Raw genomic sequence first — 21,499 nt, 5'->3', positions numbered from 1 at the left:
ATGGCTTCAAGCGGGGAAGACCTTCCTAAGCATTCTGTGCCTGTGGTACTGAAGTCTTCACTGAATCTCTCGTGTCGATACCGAAGAGGAAGAAGAAGTTGCCTTGTATATAAATGTAAGTGCTATTGCTATTGCTATTGTGATTTACCAGCAGGTCAGCACCTCCCTCCTATACCGAATAAAATGAAGGCCACGTCGGTTCCTGTGTTGGAGGCCCCTGTGGCCAAGAAGCCTAAAGTGGACTTGGATCATCCTCTACTGAGGTTGTCGGTTTCAGGACAGCCTAGCTCGCCCTTGGCCACGGATTTGTTGGACTTGGCCCATGATTGAGCTTGATCAAGTAGGGAACTCTTGGTGGCAAAGGATGAGCCTGGGTATGCTTCATCGGAAGAGGAGGCCTGTTCCCCGGCCAAGGCCGTGGAAGATGCATCGTGGCTACCTAGGTGTCATTTGCCCCCTTGGTGGTGCCAGGAACGCATCCCTCTTAGGGACTGTAGTGGCCGTTGGGACTCGGAAGAACGCTCCTCAGTTTACAGGCAAGATTGGGCCTGGGACCGTCGTGAGCCTCCTATCTGGATTGGTACTGGGCTGCGGAGTGCCGTTCTTCTTTGAGTGAAGTTGATTCGTCTTATGGCATGTGGCGCCGTGATCAGATAGACCAGGGATTCTCAAACTTGGGTCCTCAGGTGTTATTGGACTTCAACTCCCATAATCCCCAGCCTCAGTGGCCTTTGGTTGGGGATTATGGGAGTTGAAGTCCAATAACACCTGAGGACCCAAGTTTGAGAATCACTGAGATAGACTATAGACCGGACTATTCGGACTATGTTAGGCCCCGTTATGGACCTCGTTACTTGGTACTTGGAAGGCCCTACATATGGGAGATCCAGAACTGTGCAGGTCTGGCACGTTCCCTCTCACACTTGGAGGAGAGGCCGCGATCCCATTCACTGCAACACTTCCCTTGGGATTGAGATGAGCGACGCTAATCGCCCTCTGTGGCTCCTGTGCTACAACAGGCTGTGGTGCCTGTCCAGGTACTGCTGGCAGAGCTTTCAACTTTGGTACTGTACAATCTGGGAAGCAAACCGGGCTCCCCTACAGGTTTGACTCCCTTGGTCCAAGACTCTCTGGTTCCTCCGGAGTCAGAATATGACTCCCAGGACTCTGAAGTTGTTTCCCGGGGGTTGTCCCCTCTCGACATACAGTAAGATTTAAAGCCTTTTTCTCCGTCAAAGAACCTCATACAGTACTCCGCATACATGGCCTGCATGGCTTCGGCCCATAGCGTGAGCTGGACCTGTTGTTCAGCCTTATCGATTCGGAGGCCAAGGTTCCGGCCATTTTGCCCCTGAAATTGGCATTGTTTGGGGTCATGCGAGGTCATTGGAAAAAGTCGGCAACTCTTTCTCAGCCTAATAGGCACTTAGAGAACTTTTACAGAGTGCAACTACAGGATGATATGGCTTTTCTGAAGAATCATCCCACCCTGAATTTGATCGTCATGGAGGCACCCCTGCAAAGGACCAGGGGTTACAGCCAATTGGCACTGAGTGATACGGAGGGCAGAAGATTGGACTCCTTCGGGAGAAGGCTTTACTTGGCCTCAGCCCTCCACTTGAGGGTAGCCAATTACCAGGCTTATAATGCCCGATATAACCACTTTTGTGGGAGAAAGTGGATCCTTTCCTGGATCTCCTGCCTCAGGACAAGCAGGATCCAGGGAAATCGTTTCTCCACGAGACTATTCAGGTGGTTAAACAGGAGCTCTATTTGGTGCGGCATTCGGTGGAGTGCACAGCTAAGGTGATGGCCACATCAATAGCACTCAGACAACATGCTTGGATGCGTTCATCTGGCCTAAACTATGAGGCCCATGCTAGGGTCGAGTACCTGCCCTTTGAGGGCTCTAGCCGTTTTGCGGAGCAGACGGATGACATGCTCCAGAATGTTCAAAAGCTGAGGAGTACTGCGCGATCTATATTGTACTTGTCGTCCACCACCAAACCACAGAAAACTGCCAGGTGGTCGCCTTATCATCCATAGAAGACCCTTTCTGAGCAACAGTCTCCATCCGAACATTCCTTTCATGGCAAAAAATTCCAGCAGAGATACAGGTCGGGCCTCCAGCCTAGTAAGCTGGCCTTGCAGAAACAGAGCCCAAACACCTTCCAAAAGAAGCAATGACTCAGGGCACTTCCGGACTCGCCTGGCCCCATTCTTGGTGAGCTGGGACAGGGTGACCATGGACCAATGGGTCCTTACAATCATATGTTTGGGCTATGCCCTAGAGTTCTGCTGTACACCGCCAGTGTCCGGGATTGTAATTACTTCTTGCACCCTGGAGTTGGACCAGGATGTCGCCAGGTTCCTGTTAAAGGATGCGATTGAGAAAGTAGCCAATCTGGAGAGTCCTGTTTCCTTTCCTGGTACTTTATTGTTCCAAAACCAGACGGAGGTCGGTGTCCTATACTGGAGCTCAGGGCCCTGAACAGGCACCTGGTCTACAAAAGATTCCAAATGCTGTCGGTACTGACCATTATGACCATCCTGGAAAAGGACATGTGGATAGTTTCCCTAGACTTGAAAGATGCATATTATCACGTCTCGATACGGCCACAGCATCGATGCTTCCTGCACTTCCATATCGGGGGGATCCCCTATCAATTCAAAGCCTTGCCATTCGGTCTCACGACGGTACCGAGGGTTTTTACAAAATGTCTGGCCCCGGTGGTGGCTTTCCTGCAGGAGTGAGGGTTGCAGGTACTACCATATTTAGATGATTGGATAAGCTTGGCAAGCACCAGCTGGGTGGTCCTGGATGCCCTCGAGGTCATAGTGGATACTTTGCAGGGGCTAGGTTTTCAAATCAATTTCAAGAAATCTCAGTTGGAACCAACCCGCAGGATACAGTTCATAGGGCTGATATTTGATACGATCTTGGAAAAGGTCTTCCTTCCAGAAGTCTACATAAATACTCTCCAGAGGCTGGCCACCATTTTCTTGGCCAGAGGCCCACTGACTATGCGCTCAGTACAGTGACTATTGGGGCATATGGCAGCTACCACTTACATACTACCTCAGGTGCACCTTCAAATGCACAACATTCAGAGGTGTTTTTGGATGTATTTGACCCACTTCGAGATCTGGGCCATTTGGAATGTACACCCCCACATTGGGTGAGGGTGACTTTTGCATGATGGGCCGGGTTTTGACACCTAAACGTCAATGCCCCCTTCAAACCTACCAAATCCCAATGGGTCATTTTACTGATGCGGCGGAGCTCAGTTGGGGGAGCACACTTGGAGGGCTTTCGCCTGAGCAGACATTGGTCTCCCAGGGAGAAGACCTGGCACATCAATTATTTAGAGTTGCTGGCCATATTCAATGCTCTCAAGGATTTCTTGCCCATGACTGGGGGTTGCTCATTGCTATTGCTATTGTTGTATGGACAATACAACAATACAAATGGACAATACAACAGTGAAGGCCTACGTCAATCGTCAGGGCGGCACATCTTCCAGGAGGCACGTCTTCCAGGAGCCTTCTATTCCTGTCTCTGGACCTTTGGCATTGGTGCATAGCACATGAGGTGTTGCCTCAGGTGGTATACATTCAGGGCTCCTTGAATGTCAAGGCAGACACCTTGAGCAGGATAATGGCAGTCTCCCATGAGTGGGCCTTGGACTGGGGTGTTCTCAAGGACATATTTGTAAAATGGGGAGTCCCAACTCTGGACCTATTTGCTTCCCAGGACAATGCTCAATGTGCCCTCTATTGCTCCAGGGGAGGGGAAGGGAGGACTCTTTAGGCGACGCCTTTATCCTATCTTGGACGGGCCCCTCTACTGTACACGTTTCCCCCCGTTTCCTCTCATTCCGAAGGTGCTGTGCAAATTGGGGGTGGATTGGACCAGGGCCATCCTGATAGCCCCGTGGTGGCCCAAGAGGCCTTGGTTTCTGGCCCTGAGGCAATTGGCAGTGGACTGGCGGCGCCTCCCCCCCCTACTGGACCTGTTGTCGTGGGAGGGGAGATGGGTGCTCCACCTGGATGTTCGGCCCCTTCATCTGATGGCCTGGAAGGTCCTGCCGACTTCCCAGTAAGACTCAGGGAAGTTTAGGTAGCAGCCAGAAAGCATTCCATGAGGAAATCCTATGATCACAAGTGGACTCGTTTCTGTTCGTTTGCTTCTTTGCATGAGTTTGATGCATTTAATTGCTCTGTACAAAACATATGCGCATATCTGTTGTCCCTTAAAGAATCTGGTTTGAAGCTTTCATATCTTAAGGTATATTTGGCTGCCATTGTGGCTCATTCCCCAGCAACCCGGGCTTCATGGTTTAAGGGCCCGGTGGTGAAAAGTTTCCTAAAGGGTTTGTCCCATGTTTTGCCAGACGACCCAGTCATGTCACCAGCCTGGGATCTGTCTGTGGTTTTAGCTGGTCTGCTATGACTTCCCTTTGAGCCTTTGGCTTCAATTGAACCCCGTCTCCTTATCTGGAAGGTCGCCTTTCTGGTGGCCATTACCTCTGCTAGGAGGACTAGTGAATTACGGGCCCCGAGGGTTGATTAACCATACTTTCAGTTCCACAAGGACAAGGTTGTGCTCAGGCCAGATGTCCACTTTCTTCCTAAGGTGGTATCTATGTTTCACCATTTGTCCTCACGTTACCTGTGTTTTCCCAAAATCCTTCCTCGGATGCAGAGCAAAGGTTACATTGTTTGGACGTTAGAAGGGCATTATCCTACTATGCCCAGCAGTCTGCTGCGTGGAGAAAAACTTCTTCCTTGTTCGTTCTTTATGATGGGCCTTGTAAGGGTCTTCAAGTTTTGGCCCAATCTCTGTCTAGATGGGTAGTTTCCACAATTGAACTTTGCTATCAATTGGCTCATAAGTAGCGGCCTGCTACCATTAAGGCACACTCAGTTAGGTCTGTGGTGACCTCTGTCGCCTTCGATTGTGCGGTCCCATTGGACGCTATCTGCCAGGCAGCTACCTTGGCTTTGCCCCACTCGTTTATCCGTCATTATGCTATTGATGCCAGGGCACGGAATGAGGCTGTATTTGGCAGGAGTGTCCTTCAATCAATTTTCAGTTGATGTACTTGTTTTTTGAAATAAATACTTCTGGCAGTTTACAGATTGCTTCTGTTTCTTCTCTCCTCCTTGGGTGCTTGCTTGTTATGCACCCATTTGTGTAAAAGACAGAGACCATGTCGAAGAACTACAGGTTGCTTACCTGTCACTTTGGTTCTTCTAGTGGTCATCTGTCCTTTTACATGCCCTCCTGTCCTCCCCACGGGGTCTACTGAAGCTTGACTCCGTGACTGAGGGGATAAGGAGTGGCGCAGCTGCATATAGTGGCTGGGGCGGGGTTCCCGCCCAAAGCAGGAGAATTGAGTTTGTCAGGTTTCAACGAGGTCTCTACACAGGCGCATAGCCCATTTGTTTAAAAGGACAGATGACCACTAGAAGAACCAAAGTGACAGGTAAGCAACCTGTAGTACTTTGGTTTAGAGGCTGAAGAACTGGGCCAATTTGAGGTGACAAGGGAGAATTTCTAAACTGTCTTGAAAAACTAAAAATTTACAAATCACCAAGGTCAGATGGCATCCACCTAAGAATTCTGGAATTCAAATGTGAAATTGCTGATATCCTAGCAAATATATGTAACTTGTCCCTACAATCAGGTTCTGTACCAGAGGACTGGAAAGTAGTCAATGTAACTCAGATTTTCAAAAAGGGATCCAGGGGGGATCTGAGAAATTACAGGCCAGTTAGCTTAACTTTGGTGCTGGGTAAATGGATAAAACGCATACTTAAGGACAAAATTGTTAAACATATAGAAGAAAAGGCCTTGCTGAAGGAAAACCAGCATGGCTTCTATAAGGTCAAGTCTTGCCTCACTAAACTATTGGAGTTCTTTTAGAGAGTCAACAGGCATGCGGATAAAGGTGATTTGGTTGACATAGAGTTCTCTACCAAAGGCTCTTGAGTAAACTTAGCAATCATGCTATAAGGGGACAGGTTCATGTGTGTGGATTGGTAACTGGTCGAAGAACAGGAAATAGAAGGTAGGAATAAATGGACAGTTTCACAATGGAAGGAAGTAGGAAGTGAGTTCTCCAAGGATTGGTACTGGGACCAGTGCTCTTTAACTTGTTCAAAAATGATCTAAAAGTTGGGGTGAGTAGCGAAGTGGCCAAATTTGCAGATGATACTAAACTATTTAGGGTAGTGAAATGCACCACAGATTGTGAGGAGCTCCAAAAAGAGCTCCAAAAAGAGTGGGTGACAAAATAGCAAATGTGTTTTATTGTAGGCAAGTGAAAGGTGGTGCACATAGGGGCAAAAAACACCAACGTCACACATACATTGATGGGATCTGAGCTGTCGGTGAGTAACTAGGAGAGAGATCTTGGGGTCGTGGTAGACAGCTCATTGAAAGTGTCAACCTGTTGTGCAACAGCTGTGAAAATGGCTAATTCCATGCTATGGATCATTAGGAAGGGGATTGAAAGTAAAAATGCTAATAATATAATGCCCTTATACAAATCTATAGTGTGGCCACATCTGGAGTACTGTGTACAGTTCATCTGGGGATCTTTACTTTGCGTAAAAAGTGACTAAGGGGAGACATGATAGAGGTCTATAAAATTATGCATAGAGTAGAGAGAGTGGGCAGAGAGAGATTTTTCTCCCTCTCTCACAACACTAGAATCTGGGGTCATCCCATTAAACTGAAGGTTGGGAAATTTAGGACTGACAAGAGGAAGTAGTTTTTCCACACAGTGCATAATTAATCTATGGAATTCTCTGCCATGGGATGTAGTGATGGCTACCAGCTTGGATGGCTTTAAAAGGGGCTTAGAAACATTCATGGAGGACAGGTCTATCAATGACTACTAATCTGGTGGCTGTGAGCCACCTCCAGCCTCAGAGGAACAATGCCTCTCAATACCAGTTTCAGGGGAGCAACAGCCAGAGAGGGGTCTCACATCTTACCTGTGGGCTCCCCAGAAGCATCTGGTGGGCCACTGTTTGAAACAGGATGCTGGACTATGGGCCTTGGGCCTTGCTAGGCCTTGGGCCTGATCCAGCAGGGCTGTTCTTATGTTCTTAAGAAGATAAGTCAAACATTCTGCATCCAAGCCCTTACATTTATCTATAATATGTTCCCCCTCCCCACCCAATCACGTCATAGATGGGACAATGTAGGACATAATGGATAATGTGCTCCACTTGGCCAGCACCACAAGGATAGAGGTGCTGTTCCATTGGAAGTTTGTGGAATCTCCCTTCCAGATATGCCATGGGCATGGTTTGAAAATGTAGAATTGTGAAAGCCTTTTTCAGTGGTGCATAGGTAAAGTTAAACAGATGCTGTGTAAAGTGAACCAGATACTATAAGAGAAACTTCAGTGTCTCTTATAATAGCAGTACCAAAGTGAAAGTTTTGAAGATTGTAATACAGCAGCATCTCTGCTGGCATCCCATTCAAGGAGCTGATCTCTGATGTTTTCTCTCCTTCAAGATCTAAGTTCCCCCACTGGAGGCAGGGACTACAAGTGTAGGATATAAGAATGTTCCTTAGTGATCAATAGATGTCTGTTATTGGGAGATATCAAGAGAATGCTATGCAATATGGAGAGGAACCAGAGCTTGGACATGGTGAATCTCAAGCTTAGTGGTTGGGGGAACTTATGTAAGGTGTGTGCATAAAGAAACAACAGTTTGCTGTTTTGGAACTCGGAGGCAATAAGGGAGATCTGAAGCATTTTGGGGTCAAGGCCTCTCTCTGGGGATCTGATCTGAGGTGGTAGAACTGTTGCCTGTTAAAAGCACGCATGTTGCTTGGTTTCAACTGATCCTCTGTATAAGCCAAATACTATAAAAAAAACCCCCCACAAATCATCAGTGATCTCTCATCCAAAGGAAGCCAAACTTAGGTGGCACTGCTTCAGGAACTTGTTTCCACTTGGGGAAGTGGGGAGTGTTTAATAGTATTTTAATGGTTAAATTTGTCCAGGCTACTTAGGACATAATTTTAGATATGTGGAAGTGTGAGATTTTTTGTGGTTGCGAATGTTGTACGACTGATGTGTATCTAGGTCCTGTTTCCTGTATCCTTGATTTAAATAATACAGGGCCCTATCCAATGGTGCCCTGCAGGGTACCCAAGGATATTTCTGATTCCTTCTCTGAAGTGGTAAGGGCCCCACTGCGTCCTTAGACCCTTACTACCAACAATTTCTTACTGCAGGTCTAAAATAGTAGCCTGGTTTAGATGTTACATGGGATCATGGTTTAATCATAGTTTTGCAGGATGTTCATAAGCCTCAGGTTTGCACACTCTTTTTGGCATGCAAGGGGAGAAAGTTTAAAATTCCAGTTCTAGTTTAAAACAAACTGGGATTTGCCATGATGTCAGAACCCAAGAAATCCAGGCTTGTCCCAACCAGAGTTTGCAAACAAGCTAGGATGTGAAATTGAAATTCAGTCCCCCTATGGCTGCCTTCTGCTGCCATGTTGCCACTGCCAGCTGCAAAAGCCAGTAAGTGGGATTTAAAGGGATGGGAAAAGGGTTTGGAGGATCAAGGTTGGGTGGGATGAAGGAGGTTAAGGAGGATTGGGGCCCATGAGGTGGGAAGTGAGGTTAAGCAGAGTTTGACTTGGTTTGGAAATGAGTCAAGCAGTGTCCTAATTTGGGGAAAACAGTCTGGGTTGTTTTGAAGACAGTCTGATGTGAGTTGGCGGGCCGGAGGGGGGGCTTACCCACCAATAGTTATGTTAGAACTGCCACAGGCCATAGAAATATGAGGAGGAAGGAGCCCCCTCCCCCGCCGGTTGTGATTTTTTTTGCTATGTTGTGAAAAGAGACCATCCTAAGCTTTTGTCAAAGGTAGCTGAAGTACTGGCTTAATTAAGAAAGCTTAGGTGCAAATATGTGTTAATATGTCTCAAACACTTTGTCAGTGATAACAGATAACACTTTTTTCTTGCTAATGTGCCTGCTTTGAAATTGTTAATGTGTTGTCACAGAATCAATGTGGGGAAACACAATGTGTATTTATTTGCCTATTTAATCTGCATTATCTGACATACACATTGTACTGTTTCTGTTAATGGAAGTGTTCTTAAGCAGAGACATTGGTGTCATTGCTCAATATGAACTATCTTGTCTTCTTGGCTAATTGGCTTCTCCTGAAATTAAACAGTGCACTTTTCACCATTATTAGATTGTTCATAATGGTTTGGGCATAAACTATGAAATTTTGTAAGCTGTCAATGGTACTAAATACCATTGCACGTCAAGCATCAAACACTATCTGATATAATTGGATAGAAAGTACAATATCAGATGTTCAGTAAATGTCCAGCAAATGCTTAATAATATTCAGTGAATATTCAACATCAAAATTTGGAGAAGTTTTCAAGATGAATTCTTGAGCATAAATTCATTTCATTCTAATCCATGTAAAATAATTTACAAATTCAGTGCTGTTCAAATCCAAGGATTTGAGGTCTGAGAGGAAGGAGTGTAGATTCAGTCAGCTCCCTGACCTCTCCTGATGAACAGCTGTCTCACCCTGCCTGCGCATTCCTGTCTTGGCTGAGGAGGTTTGTTTTTGCAGACCCAGACTTCCTGAAGAACCAGCTTGTGGTGGCCTGGTTGATGTCGTACAACACCTTTACTTTCTACCTGAGTGCTTGACTTGTTCCACTTGTCCCTAAGGACCAGAGAACTCTCATGAGAGGGGAGATTTCTAGAGCCCTTGGTAGCATATATTGGAGGAAGGCATGCTGAAGGCGTAGCCAACGGTGGAGCTGGCGGTCCGCCTGTAGGCGGCCGCCGAAGCCAGCCACCAAAGGGGGCCATCCTTTGGTGCCAGGCCTTTGGTGTGGGACTGGGGTTGGGGGGGTTGTTATATTAAGGTGGGGTTGGAGGTCTGGGTTGAATATCGTTATTCCTCCTTTTATTGGGTTGTGCCAGGCCTTTTGTTGTCATGTGTTTGGGTTCTCTTAGGCAGAGTGATGCGGTGGGTGCTGTTGGAGATGAACTTCCAGTGCATCTACCTTTTGCACCAACTGTCCTAATGACAACTAGGGGCATTGGGTGTAGAGACAGTGAGTCAGAGTCTCCCTATCTGTCCCTACACTATGACCCCTGAACTGACTCTGCAGCACTTCCTGTGCTGAGTCACAATACTTCCTTTCTTCCTAGAGAGCAGATGGAAACATCTCTCTCTCTCTCCTTACCTATCCATTATGTAGTTCTTTAGATTAGATACAGGTCTTTCCTATCTAAGTGTATTTAACCAATAAATATTTAGTGTTTAGTCATGCAAGGATCTCCATGTGTTTTCTCTAAATAGTTGCAATATCCAAACCATCCTCTGCTACCTACTCTGTAACTGGAGTGTGTGCTCATTCCTTAGTGCTCTGCTGTTTTACCTATTGTGGGTAAAAATCAACAACCTCTAACAGGTGCGTCTGGTAGCTCTGGGGCAGCTATTACTGTTGTGATGGGGAATAGAAGATCTGACATTGGCAGAGGAACTGGCCGTTACAGGGGAAGGGAAACTAGGAATTTAGTAACTGTTTCCACTTCCGGCTGCCCTGTCAGCTCTCTGGCCTAGGGGAGCAGTTCCAACTTCCCACAGAACCTAGCCTTGCTCCTTTGCAATGCCAGGTCGGTTCAGAATAAAACTGAAATCATCCATGACTTGACCATGAATGAGGGAGCTGGCCTGGCTAATATAACTGAGACCTGGATGGGAGAGGCTAGGGGCCTAGTTTCGGCCCAGCTTCTTCCCCCAGGCTACTCTGTTGTGGAGCAGGCTGGGGAAGTGGGCGGGGGTGGTGGTGGAGTGGCTCTGGTCCATAAGAATACCATTTCCCTTACCAGGGCCCCTGTGTGACAGTTCACTTATATTGAGTGTGTCTTTCTGAGGCTGGCAACTAGGGATAGATTGGGGATTCTGTTGGTATACCGTCCACACCACTGCCTAACTGAGCTGACGGAGCTGGTCTTGGAGTCACCCAGACTTTTAGTGCTGGGGGACTTCAATATCCGTTGTGAGGCTGACTTGTCTGGTGCAGCTCAGGAGTTCATAGTGGCCATGACAACAACTATGGGCCTATCCCAACTAGTTTCAGGACCAACTCATGTTGCCGGCCACACACTTGATTTGGTCTTTTGTTCGTGGGGTGTTCCATGGGTGCGGGATCCTGTGGTTTCCCCATTGTCATGAATGGACCACTACCAGGTTAAGGATGGTTTCACAGCCACAACCAGCCTTGCAGGGGTGGAGGACCTATTAAGATGGTCCACCTGAGATGGCTGCTGGACCCAATAGGATTCCAGAAAGCCTTGGAGGGTTTTAATATTCGTGCTGGCAATTCTGTCGATGCCCTGGTGGAAACCTGGAATAGGGAATTCACCAGGGCAGTAGACACAATTGCTCCTAAGCATCCTTCCTATCTGCTTTAAAAGTGGCCCCTTGTTTGGGGTGGTGCGGCGTGCCACTTGTTCTCTGGATCCTTGCCCGACTTGACTGCTTCTGTGTAGCAGGGAAATTATTGGAGGTGGCCTAGTTAGTATAATTAACACATCACTGAGGGAGAGTAGAATGCCTCCTTGTTTGAAGGAGGGAATGATTAGACTGTTTCTTAAGATGCCTTCCCTAGATCCCTCAGTGATGGATAGTTATAGGCCAGTCTCCAATCTCCCATGGTTGGGCAAGGTGATTGAGAGAGTGGTGGCTAACCGGCTCCAGGAAGTTTTGGAGGAAACCGATTATCTAGACCCATTTCAAACTGGCTTTAGAGTGGGCTATGGGGTTGATTTTGCCTTGGTCGGCCTGATGGATGACCTTTACCGGGGAACCGACAGAGGGAGTGTTACTCTGTTGGTCCTTTTGGATCTCTCATCAGTGTTCGATACCATCGACCATGGTATCCTTCTGGATTGTCTGGGGGAACTGGGGCTAGGAGGCACTGCCTTGCAGTGGTTCCACTCCTATTTCTCAGCCAGATTCCTGATGGTGGAGCTTGGTGACAGTTCCTCTTTAAAACAGGAGCTATTATATGGAGTCCCTCAGGGCTCCATTCTGTCACCAACGCTTTTTAACATTTACATGAAACCACTGGGTGAGGTCATCAGGAGATTTGGTGCAGGGTGTTATGAGTATGCCGATGACACCCAAATCTATTTCTCCTCCTCCTCCTCCTCCTCCTCCTCATCATCATCATGAAATGGCATTCACTCCCTAAATGCCTGCCTGTGGGCAGTGATGGGCTGGATGAGAGATAACAAATTGAAGCTGAATCCAGGCAAGACCGAAGTGCTCATTTGGGGGGATTTGAATTTCAGGGATGAGTTAGATCTTCCTGTGCTGGATGGGGTTACACTCCCCCAGAAGGAACAGGTACACACCTTGGGAGTGCTTTTGGATCCAGGCTTTACCCTGGTATCTCAGGTGGAGGCTATGGTCAAGAGCGCTTTTTTCCAGCTTCGGTTGATTTGACAGCTGTGTCCATTCCTTGAAGAGAACCATCTCAAAACAGTGGTGCATCAGCTGGTAACTTCCAGGCTTGACTACTGCAATGCACTCTACATGGGGCTGCCTTTGTACGTAGTTTGGAAACTTCAGTTCAAAATGCGGCAGCCAGATTGATCTCTGGTGTAACCTGGAGAGACTATATTATGCCTGTCTTAAAACAGTTGCACTGGCTGCCTATATGTTTCTGGGTGAAATACAAAGTGCTGGTTATTACCTTTAAAGCTCTGAACAGCTTGGGTCTGGTCTACCTTAGAGAGTGCTTTCTGTGGTATGATCCCCATTGCTCGTTGAGGTCATCTGGAGAGATCCGTCTCCAGGTACTACCGGTACATCTGATGGCGATTTGGAACTGGGCCTTTTCTGTAGCTGCTCCTGGCCTATGGAATGCACTCCTGGCAGATATCTGCAGTTTAGGCTTGCTGTTGGCCTTTAAGAGATCCCTAAAAACTTACTTGTTTGGCCTGGCCTTCCAAGGTTTGTAAATTGTGTTTTAAGTATTTTAATTAGTTTTAAATAGTTTTTAATAGTTTTTAAATTGTTTTCATATTGTTTTTAGCACTGTGTTTTAAATGGTGTGTGTTTTTATGTCTTCTTAAATTTGTTGTACTCCGCCCAGAGCCTTTGGATGGGGTGTTTATAAATGTAATAAATAAATAAATAACCACTTAAATTACTTATTGCTCAAAGGTCAGGATTGCACATGTCTGCTGAACTACAGAAAACATGATCTTGAAGTAGGTCTAGGTTGATGAAAACTCAAGAACACTATTGGAGCATGATTCAAACACTCTTAATTGTACTATAGAATAGGTTCTTTTCAGTGCTGCATTATAAAAGATGGAAGGAATTATAGCTTCATAGAAGAGCATTTGCTTGAATGCAGAAGCTCCCAGATTCAGACCGAATTTGGACATAACACATAACTGAGGGTCCAATAGACCCATGGTTTCCTGCCCCTATGCACTTACCTGTCCGAATTCAGACATAAGCACTGGTCTCCTCTCTGCAGTCTGCAAGACAGCAGAAAAGAGGAGGAACTGGCTACCGGGCTTCCTCCTTTGATTGATGGGCAGCTGTAGCAGCCAATCAGGATGGAGAGTGGGAGGAGTTTCTTTTCTTCAACTCCAGTCCCAAGGAAGGCTGTCTGCATTATGGAATTTGGAAATAATGGAGGCAGCCACAAACCAGAGGCCTGAGCAGCAAACCTCACTTCAAACCGAGGGTTCACATTGGAGTTTGGTGAGTGAACCCTCAGGTTAAGTTAGGGTCTGAATTGTGGTTTCCCACATTTGGACATTCAGGCTTGGGGACCTCTGGCTGCTTTGCCTCCGGTTCCCCTTTATGTCCGAATCCAGCTTCAGTCTCCAGCTACAAGGGTTCCAGACAGCAGGGCTGACCTCCAACCGAGACCCTGAAGAGCTGCTGTTAATCAGATATAACACTGTGCTACTTGTAACATTGGTATGACTTGATATAAAGCAGCCTAATATGTTTATAAATGGGCACATTTATATCCTGACTTTCCTCCAAGGATATCAGGGTTGTATGCATGGTTCTCCCCTTTTCCATGTGACCTAGCTCAGTTTGAGAAATAGTGTTTAGTCCAACATCACTCTGTGTGTTCCATGGCTGTGTTGGGTTTTAAACCCATATCTCCCCCATCCTAGTCCAATCCTTGAACCATTACAAATTTTTCTCTGGGCAGCTCATAAAACTGTAAAATAAAATATGCAATTAAAAACACATTAAAACAAACAAAATGGAAAAGTATTGACTAAAAAAACAAAAGAATTAAAAAACTTTTAAAAAGTATTTTAAAAGCACAGAAAAGTAGGGACGTGCAAACCGGTTTGACTGGTTCGAGCTCGAATTGGATCAGTCTTCCAAAAAGGGGGGGGCAGTCTGAGCTCGAGCTGAACTGGCACCAGTTCTAGTTAACTGGTATAGAACTGGTTTGACTGGTTCTAGTACTTGTAAAGGGGAATCCAGTAAGAATTCCTTTTTACAAGCACCGTAGGGGAACTCAATCAATCAATCAATCATATTTATTTATGGTCATAGACCAAAATTTAAAACATACATAATAATTCACATGATATAGTAATAATATATACATAATACAATCAGGAACATGGACTCATCCTAATCAGCAGTTTCCCATTTGCATAATCTGGTTTACCATCTGTCGTCTAGCATTCTTAGCTGCCTCACAGAACTTAGCAACTTTAAATGTTACTTCTTCCTTCTGATCTGAGATCAGATAGTTGACGTGAAATGCATCTGTATGTCCTGGGAAATCAGTCAGTAATGAGGAAATATAACAAGTTCGAAAGTCCCTATAAAAGAGACAGCGGAGTAAAATATGAAAGATAGACTCCTGTCCGTAGGGGAACTCTATGGGAGTTAAAAAGGCCAGGTGGAGAGGCAGGTGGGAGGTTACCACACCTTCTGTGGTGGTGGTGCAGCTCCTTGGGGGCAGTAGTGGGCTGGCAGCAGCTCCCATAGGCCCTGCCGGCACTCACCCCATCATCTTGGGCTGGCTGGGGCCTGGTTCGTGCCTCCGCATAAGCGCGGAGGCCATTAAAATGACATCCCCACATGTTCGGAGGCCTTTCGCACATGATGCCATTGGGTAAGGTAACCTCCCACCTACCCTGCCTACCTGGCCTTTTTAACCTGGCAGGGTTCCCCCATGTTCCCCTATGGTTCTTGTAAAGGGCAATCCTTACTAATTCCCCTTTTGAGGCACTAGATCCATGATGGAACTGGTTTAACCCCATTCTAGACATGAACTGAACAACTGGCCAGTTTGGGCAGAACCAGTACATGGACTGGGCAGCTTGTTTTGAGTCTAGTTTGAATTCGAATTGAACCACCTAAAGCGGTTCTGTGCACAGCCCTACAGAAAAGTTCAATGCACTTTTTCTGAACATATCCCACTGTGTTAAATGGGACTTTCTCCCAGATAAATGTATGTAAGATGGCAGCCTTCAAATTAATAGGACAAAACTGAATCAACTTGGGAAATAACCCAGCCAGGTACTGAGTATCTCTTGTTTACAATGCACACACATGCAATATATATAAAGTGAGTGTCACCTGTAATACTGGGTATTTAGTGTTTATGCAGTCTTGATCTAGATAAATATATTAGATCATTAGCTACTACCACAGCTGTTCTAGGTTTTGTTTATTTACTTTTGTCTTCTGGCCACATAGGGCCATCCTGCACATTGTGCAACTACAAACAGATTTGTCGCTGAGTGTACACTTAGTAGGGAATTGCAGCCAATCTTTGCTCTCTGACACTTGTACTTGTATGATATCCAAGGTTTCCAGTACCTTTTGGCGATATTTCTTTGGCCATATTTCAGTACCTTTTCAGAGGCATCCGGTAAGTCACTTTGTGAGTGCTGGACTAGATAGGCCTTGGGCCTGATCCAGCAGGGCTGTTCCTATGTTCTTATGAGGTTAAGCATTACAAATGACACACTATGTAATATATTGAGGCTAGGAAAGGCTAGCCTGATTTCTCCCAATCATGGGAAGCAACGGGAGTTCTGTGGCTCCTGGCGGCAAGCCTGCTTAAATCTCCCCACTTAAATGCGGTTAGCGGAGTGTGTGCTCTGCTAACCCTGTTTATCTGATTGTGTGTCACCATAGCACAGCTCCATGCTGCAGCGACTCATGAGTAGCCCCTGACTGGGGGGCTGCAACAAGCCTCCCAGTGTTGAGGGGGCCAGAATGCCCCATGCACTTGCGTGGGTCATTCTGGGACTTCTGGGGGCTGGGAGGCCTCCAACCCTGCTGCCCCAGTCTGCTCCATGACAGAGCCGATAATCGTCTGGGCAGCCGATCCGGGCAGGGTTCCTGCTCATGTGTGGGAAGAGCAGCTCAAGCCCGCTTTCCCCGCAAACCCCACAGCTCGTATGGATAGCCATATTATTTTTATTATTTTGTGTTCCATACTAGACCCAAGGACTTGCAAGACTTCTTAGGCATGGAAATCTAGGACATGCCATCCAATATCTCATCAGGTTAATCCATTGAGCGCAACTGGATGATTTTGTACTACTTATTTGATGCACTTCAACAACCTGAGTTCCGCAGTGGTTTTAATTTTCATATTAGAATATTCATGCAGTGCTTGAATTAGGGAGGAAAAAGATATGGTCTTTTAATTAAATCCACAGACTGCATCCTGAGTCCTCCCTATTTTAATCTAATTATGGCCCCTGTAGCCTTTTAAAAAACAGTAGCTAAGGGGACTAACATAAAAGCTAAAGAGTTGGGCTCCTTCTGACCCCCTTGTAATTTGAACACTAAATAGCATAGATATTTACTTTCCATCCCATGGAGAAACACTGTTTTTCCCAGTAGCTATCATCAGTCGCTTCTGGAGTGTATTGAGCATTTGTTGAAGCCCAATCTTGTACTTGTTTTCTTGGAATTGAGTTCCACATTGTTCAGTAGAACTTTTTTCCGAATAGGTGTGTAGCTTTGACATTCGAGTGAGTACTGTAATCCTGCCTGTTTGTTCTTGCATATGCACAGAAAGAACCAAACAGGAATCTGTCTCTTAGCAGATATAGTTCCTCAGTGCAGCAGGCATGAAGATAGTTGATATAAACTGAGTTGAGGTTTTTTGTTTTTTTAAAAAAATGCTTTTATGAATCTTATGTATCTGTTTCTCTCTGTATTTTTGCTGGTCAGTGACCAAAAATAAACTACTACTACTGCATGAGCAAAGGCTTTAGATTAGGCTCCTAAGCAGTACAAATGCTGTATTATATTTTAATTGATATTATTATCAATTAAGCAATATATTAATTGATATACTTATTCAACAAGTATGCATACTAACCAGTAACTATACGAATTCAAAATAGTAAAGCTTATTTAAATTGCCTTGACATAAATCAGTTGACTCTGCCCCATCCCTTGTTACTGAAGAACAGAAGATCTTGTACAAACCAGCAGTTAGTATATCCAACTGATGAGACAACAGCAAATCTACCACAGCACTATTCTGAAGGGAGTGCCCTTATAAAATAACTTGGATGAAAGCTAGTTTCAGCTTGCAGGGACATAAAAGGGGCTAATTAGAACAAGTGAAGAGTAATTGGAAGAAAACTCGGTGAAAATGACAAATATTTTGATGGATTTTCGTTGCACAATTAGATCACAAAGAGCTTGACTTCTTTTGGGCTGCTTCTCTATTATGTTAACATATGATATGATGGGTTTTCAGTTTTAATACATTAAGATTCCGGCTGTAGCTATATGCATTAACATAGTTCAAAGAATCATAGGACTACTTTATAGTTAACTGCTTGTAGAATATTTTGCTGTATCTTCAGCATTATTTCTGCTTAATGCTGACTGTATTTTTTAAAAATATGGCCAATACTAATGGCATTTAGTAATGAAATGTGTGTGTTTGTGTTTCCCCCCCAGTGTGACAATGCAAAGGGACTCAAAGCCTTCTATGATGCAATAAAATATGGACCTATGCACCTAATGGTTTTTGGTGGAGTATGTACAACTGTAACATCCATAATTGCTGAATCTCTAATAGGATGGAATTTGGTCCAGGTAAGGAACCCATAAATATGTTTTAGATTGATGCTTGCTTTAATGTTGGAATACTCTTTGAAAAATTAGTTAAATGTTCCTGTTGTTCTACAGCGTGATCCAGCAATTAAAGGAGTTGGATTGAGTTCAGTAAGAAGAAATCCAGTGAGATTAAATATCTGTTGTGCTTGGGTGGTTACTCACTTGAAACCTGGTCATAGAGAAGAGGCCCCTGTGGCCACCAGGGAATATACCAATGCACCAGGAAGGAAAGAGGGGAAGACATCAGAATCTAGGGGTGTGCACGGAACCGCCAACTGCGGTCCAGCACTGGGGAGGGGGGGTACCTTTAAGAGCGGCGGGAGGGTTTACTTACCCCTCCCGCCGCTTTCCCGCTCTGGCGCCCGTAATCCTTAGAGTAATTGGGGCGGCAGGACACCTCCCTGCCGCCCCTTCCCCGACGTTGCTTGTAAAAACTCCCAGGAGTCCTTTGCGCACGCGCGCACGTCACAAAGACGAGCGCGCGCAAACGTCTCTGTGACGTGCGCACGCGTGTGTGCGCAAAGGACTCCTGGGGATTTTTACAAGCAACGCTGGGGAAGGGGCGGCAGGGAGGTGTCCTGCCACGCCAATTACTCTAAGGATTACGGGTGCCAGAGCGGGAAAGCTGCGGGAGGGGTAAGTAAACCCTCCCGCCGCTCTTAAAGGTACCCCCCCACCTGAACCGAACCACCCAGGTCCGGACCAGTCCGGACTGGTCCGGAGGCTTTTTTAATGGCCTTCAGACCAGTCCGGGCCCATCCCTATCAGAATCTAGATTCCTACTTTCAATAGCAGATGCACTGCTGCTGCCCTTTGCCCAGTCAAAGGGGCACCTTTTTAAAAGTGGTTGTTCTCCTGTATTAAGCTGTCCTTTTGAACTACCTGCCTAGAGAGCAGGAAGCTGTTGGTTCAAATCCCTGCTGGTGTGTTTATCCTTTTAAACGCTGAACCATTATCTCATACCTTTCACTGTGTAAATTGCATTGAGAACTTGTTTTTGGTTAAAAAGTGGTAATAACAATAAAAATAATAAAAAATATAAATAATAATTGAAGGGAAGGCATAGAGAGTTTGGGAGATCAAGGTGGGTTGAGTAAGTCTAGTATTCATCTCTGGCTCTGATTTTAACCTAAGTGAGTCTGAGCTAAGTTAAAATCATTTGGGCATTTACAATTCCTTGACTCTTTGTTTAAGGTGAGCATTACAAATGCACAAAGCTCATTTCTCCTCCTGAGCCTGGTGAACTTTGCCAGCTTCTGTCTATTAAAAAAAGAAAAAAGAAAATGTGAAATCCTTTGATCTCTCTGAATAGTTGACTATGAAAGGTATCAACACTATTAAGACCTGTCTATACCAGATGGGTGAAGTTTGATACAACATAGTCCAGGACACTCTGATAAATCCTGAAAATAGGGTATATTGGGGTTGGATTTCTCTGTTCATAATCATCTTTCCACTGGCAGGCAGGAATGTATTTTTATGTGCTTGTATAAAATAAACTGTATTATCCTGAAAAGACATAAAGCGATTAGTGAGCAGAATGCCACATTATAACCTCAGTGTTGACAATATTGCTGCCAGGTCAACAGCTGAGTGAGTAACCAAAAAGTGACCTTCCTTTAACTGGTCAATCTGTATCTTGTGGGATATTGAGTTGTTTTAAAACCTCTGGCTGACATCCAGAACAGCTTACCGGTAGCAAGCCAGGAAGATACGCCTGCGCCATGGACATCTCCCCCACTACTGCTGTGGCAATGCAGCCTCAGAAGTGCCCTGTATTGCCCTCAGGGACATATTTTTGGATGATACATGCACTTCTGGAGCCAGAGCACATTGCCAAAATTCACTCCCACCACTTGCATGCATGACTGTAGCATAGCTAGGGAAGCTCTCTGTTGTATGGGTGTGTCTTTTTGGCACTCTGCTTGTAGGCTGCTCTGGATGTCAGCCTCTGCGTCTAAGATGTTTGCAGTTGTAAGATGCAGGTTTAAGATTGTATCTTAAAATAATTATCAGTCAGTGGACAATATAAGTGAGCTCTCATTTGGCAGTCAGTTATTTTAATATGTGCAAACCTCTTGTGAGCACCTTGGTGTCAGATTTAATATATTTAAATTGTATTTGAACAACATGACTTAATCTGCTGTTCAGTCCTGAGAAGTGATTTCCTTGTTCTTAAGCCATGGGCAGGCAAACAGTTCTGGAAGAGAATTCTCTGTAGGTAGTTATAGCAGATGCTGCAGTGATTAGTGGCTGTATTCACCTGGAGGTTTCTTGCCAGATGGAGCCTTGTTCACAGTTTCCTATGTGATCCAAGACTGAAGTTGCACTCCTGTGCATGCTTACTTGGAAGTAAACCCCACTGAATCGTGATTCCAGAAGTGTGAATTAACATTTGTGGAAGCATGCATAGAATTATGCTCTAAGTTTGTGATTCTTTGCTTGAGCTTGTTGAAATAGTGTGAATCAAAGATAGGAAGCTGCCTGTCTCAAACTTTATTAAAGCATCCCAATATGTAGGAAGCTGTAGCTGCCTCTGCACAATACCCTGGAGGCATTTTCTTCAAAAACCTCCTATGTCAGATTTCCAGGTCAGGATTTATATGCTGTCAGGCTACATTATGAATGCTATAAAAGATCTGAGGGAGAGTTTCTTAAATCATAGCTGAAGTGGCAATCATGAATATAGCTCAGATTTGTCAGGTGATGTGATGGTGATATTGCTAAAGAAATGCAGCTTTAATTGTGTATTACCAGAGTTATATGTGATGAGCAGATGAAGGACAAATACTGCTTATTTGCAGCTTACTGAATCTTTTAAACTTAAAACTGAAATTACAGCATACTGGCACATCTAAGCACACAAAGCAAAAATGGCATGCAGGTAAAAATGTTTTTCTTCACACATGGCTTTGCTAGAGAAAATATTGATTAGCAGGAGAGGAATTCAAAGGAGGCAACAGTATCAGGATAACAATGGGTATTGTGGGAGCATATTGATAATATTTTACTGAGACATTGGAGAGAGCAGGAAAATCACTCACTAGGCTTTCTTGTTTAATACATTGCTCAAGTGGAACTTTTAATTGTGCGTTTCATGTAGCCTTTCTGTTAACGTTATTGAGAACGGCTATAGCAGGGTTGTGGCCAGAAGTGCAGCTAGGTAACTTTACCACTTCGACCTAATGGCCTTATGGGGCCCTGCTATATGCATACGCATACACACACTATGCTCACCTGTTGATGGATTCCTAAACTTAGGCCAAATTCTTACTTGCATAATGCCAATGAATTCAAATGCAACATGGAACATTTAT

At 45.2% G+C, this 21,499-nt stretch overlaps 1 protein-coding gene across 2 annotated transcripts in view; it reads left to right on the top strand.

Annotated features, from left to right (window-relative positions):
- Positions 1-21,499, top strand: part of GABBR2 (gamma-aminobutyric acid type B receptor subunit 2) — a 608,047-nt gene that overhangs the window by 93,382 nt on the left and 493,166 nt on the right. For both annotated transcript variants that reach the window (XM_053243867.1, XM_053243869.1), the window contains one exon: positions 18,024-18,161. In XM_053243867.1, the coding sequence (XP_053099842.1) occupies positions 18,024-18,161 (138 nt within the window). The remainder of the gene's footprint in view (positions 1-18,023; positions 18,162-21,499) is intronic.

This window comes from Hemicordylus capensis, chromosome 4 (genome assembly GCF_027244095.1).
Source record: "Hemicordylus capensis ecotype Gifberg chromosome 4, rHemCap1.1.pri, whole genome shotgun sequence".
NCBI lineage: Eukaryota > Metazoa > Chordata > Lepidosauria > Squamata > Cordylidae > Hemicordylus > Hemicordylus capensis.
The sequence above is the reverse complement of the archived record's forward strand: the minus strand, read 5'-3'. Positions and strand labels throughout refer to the sequence as shown.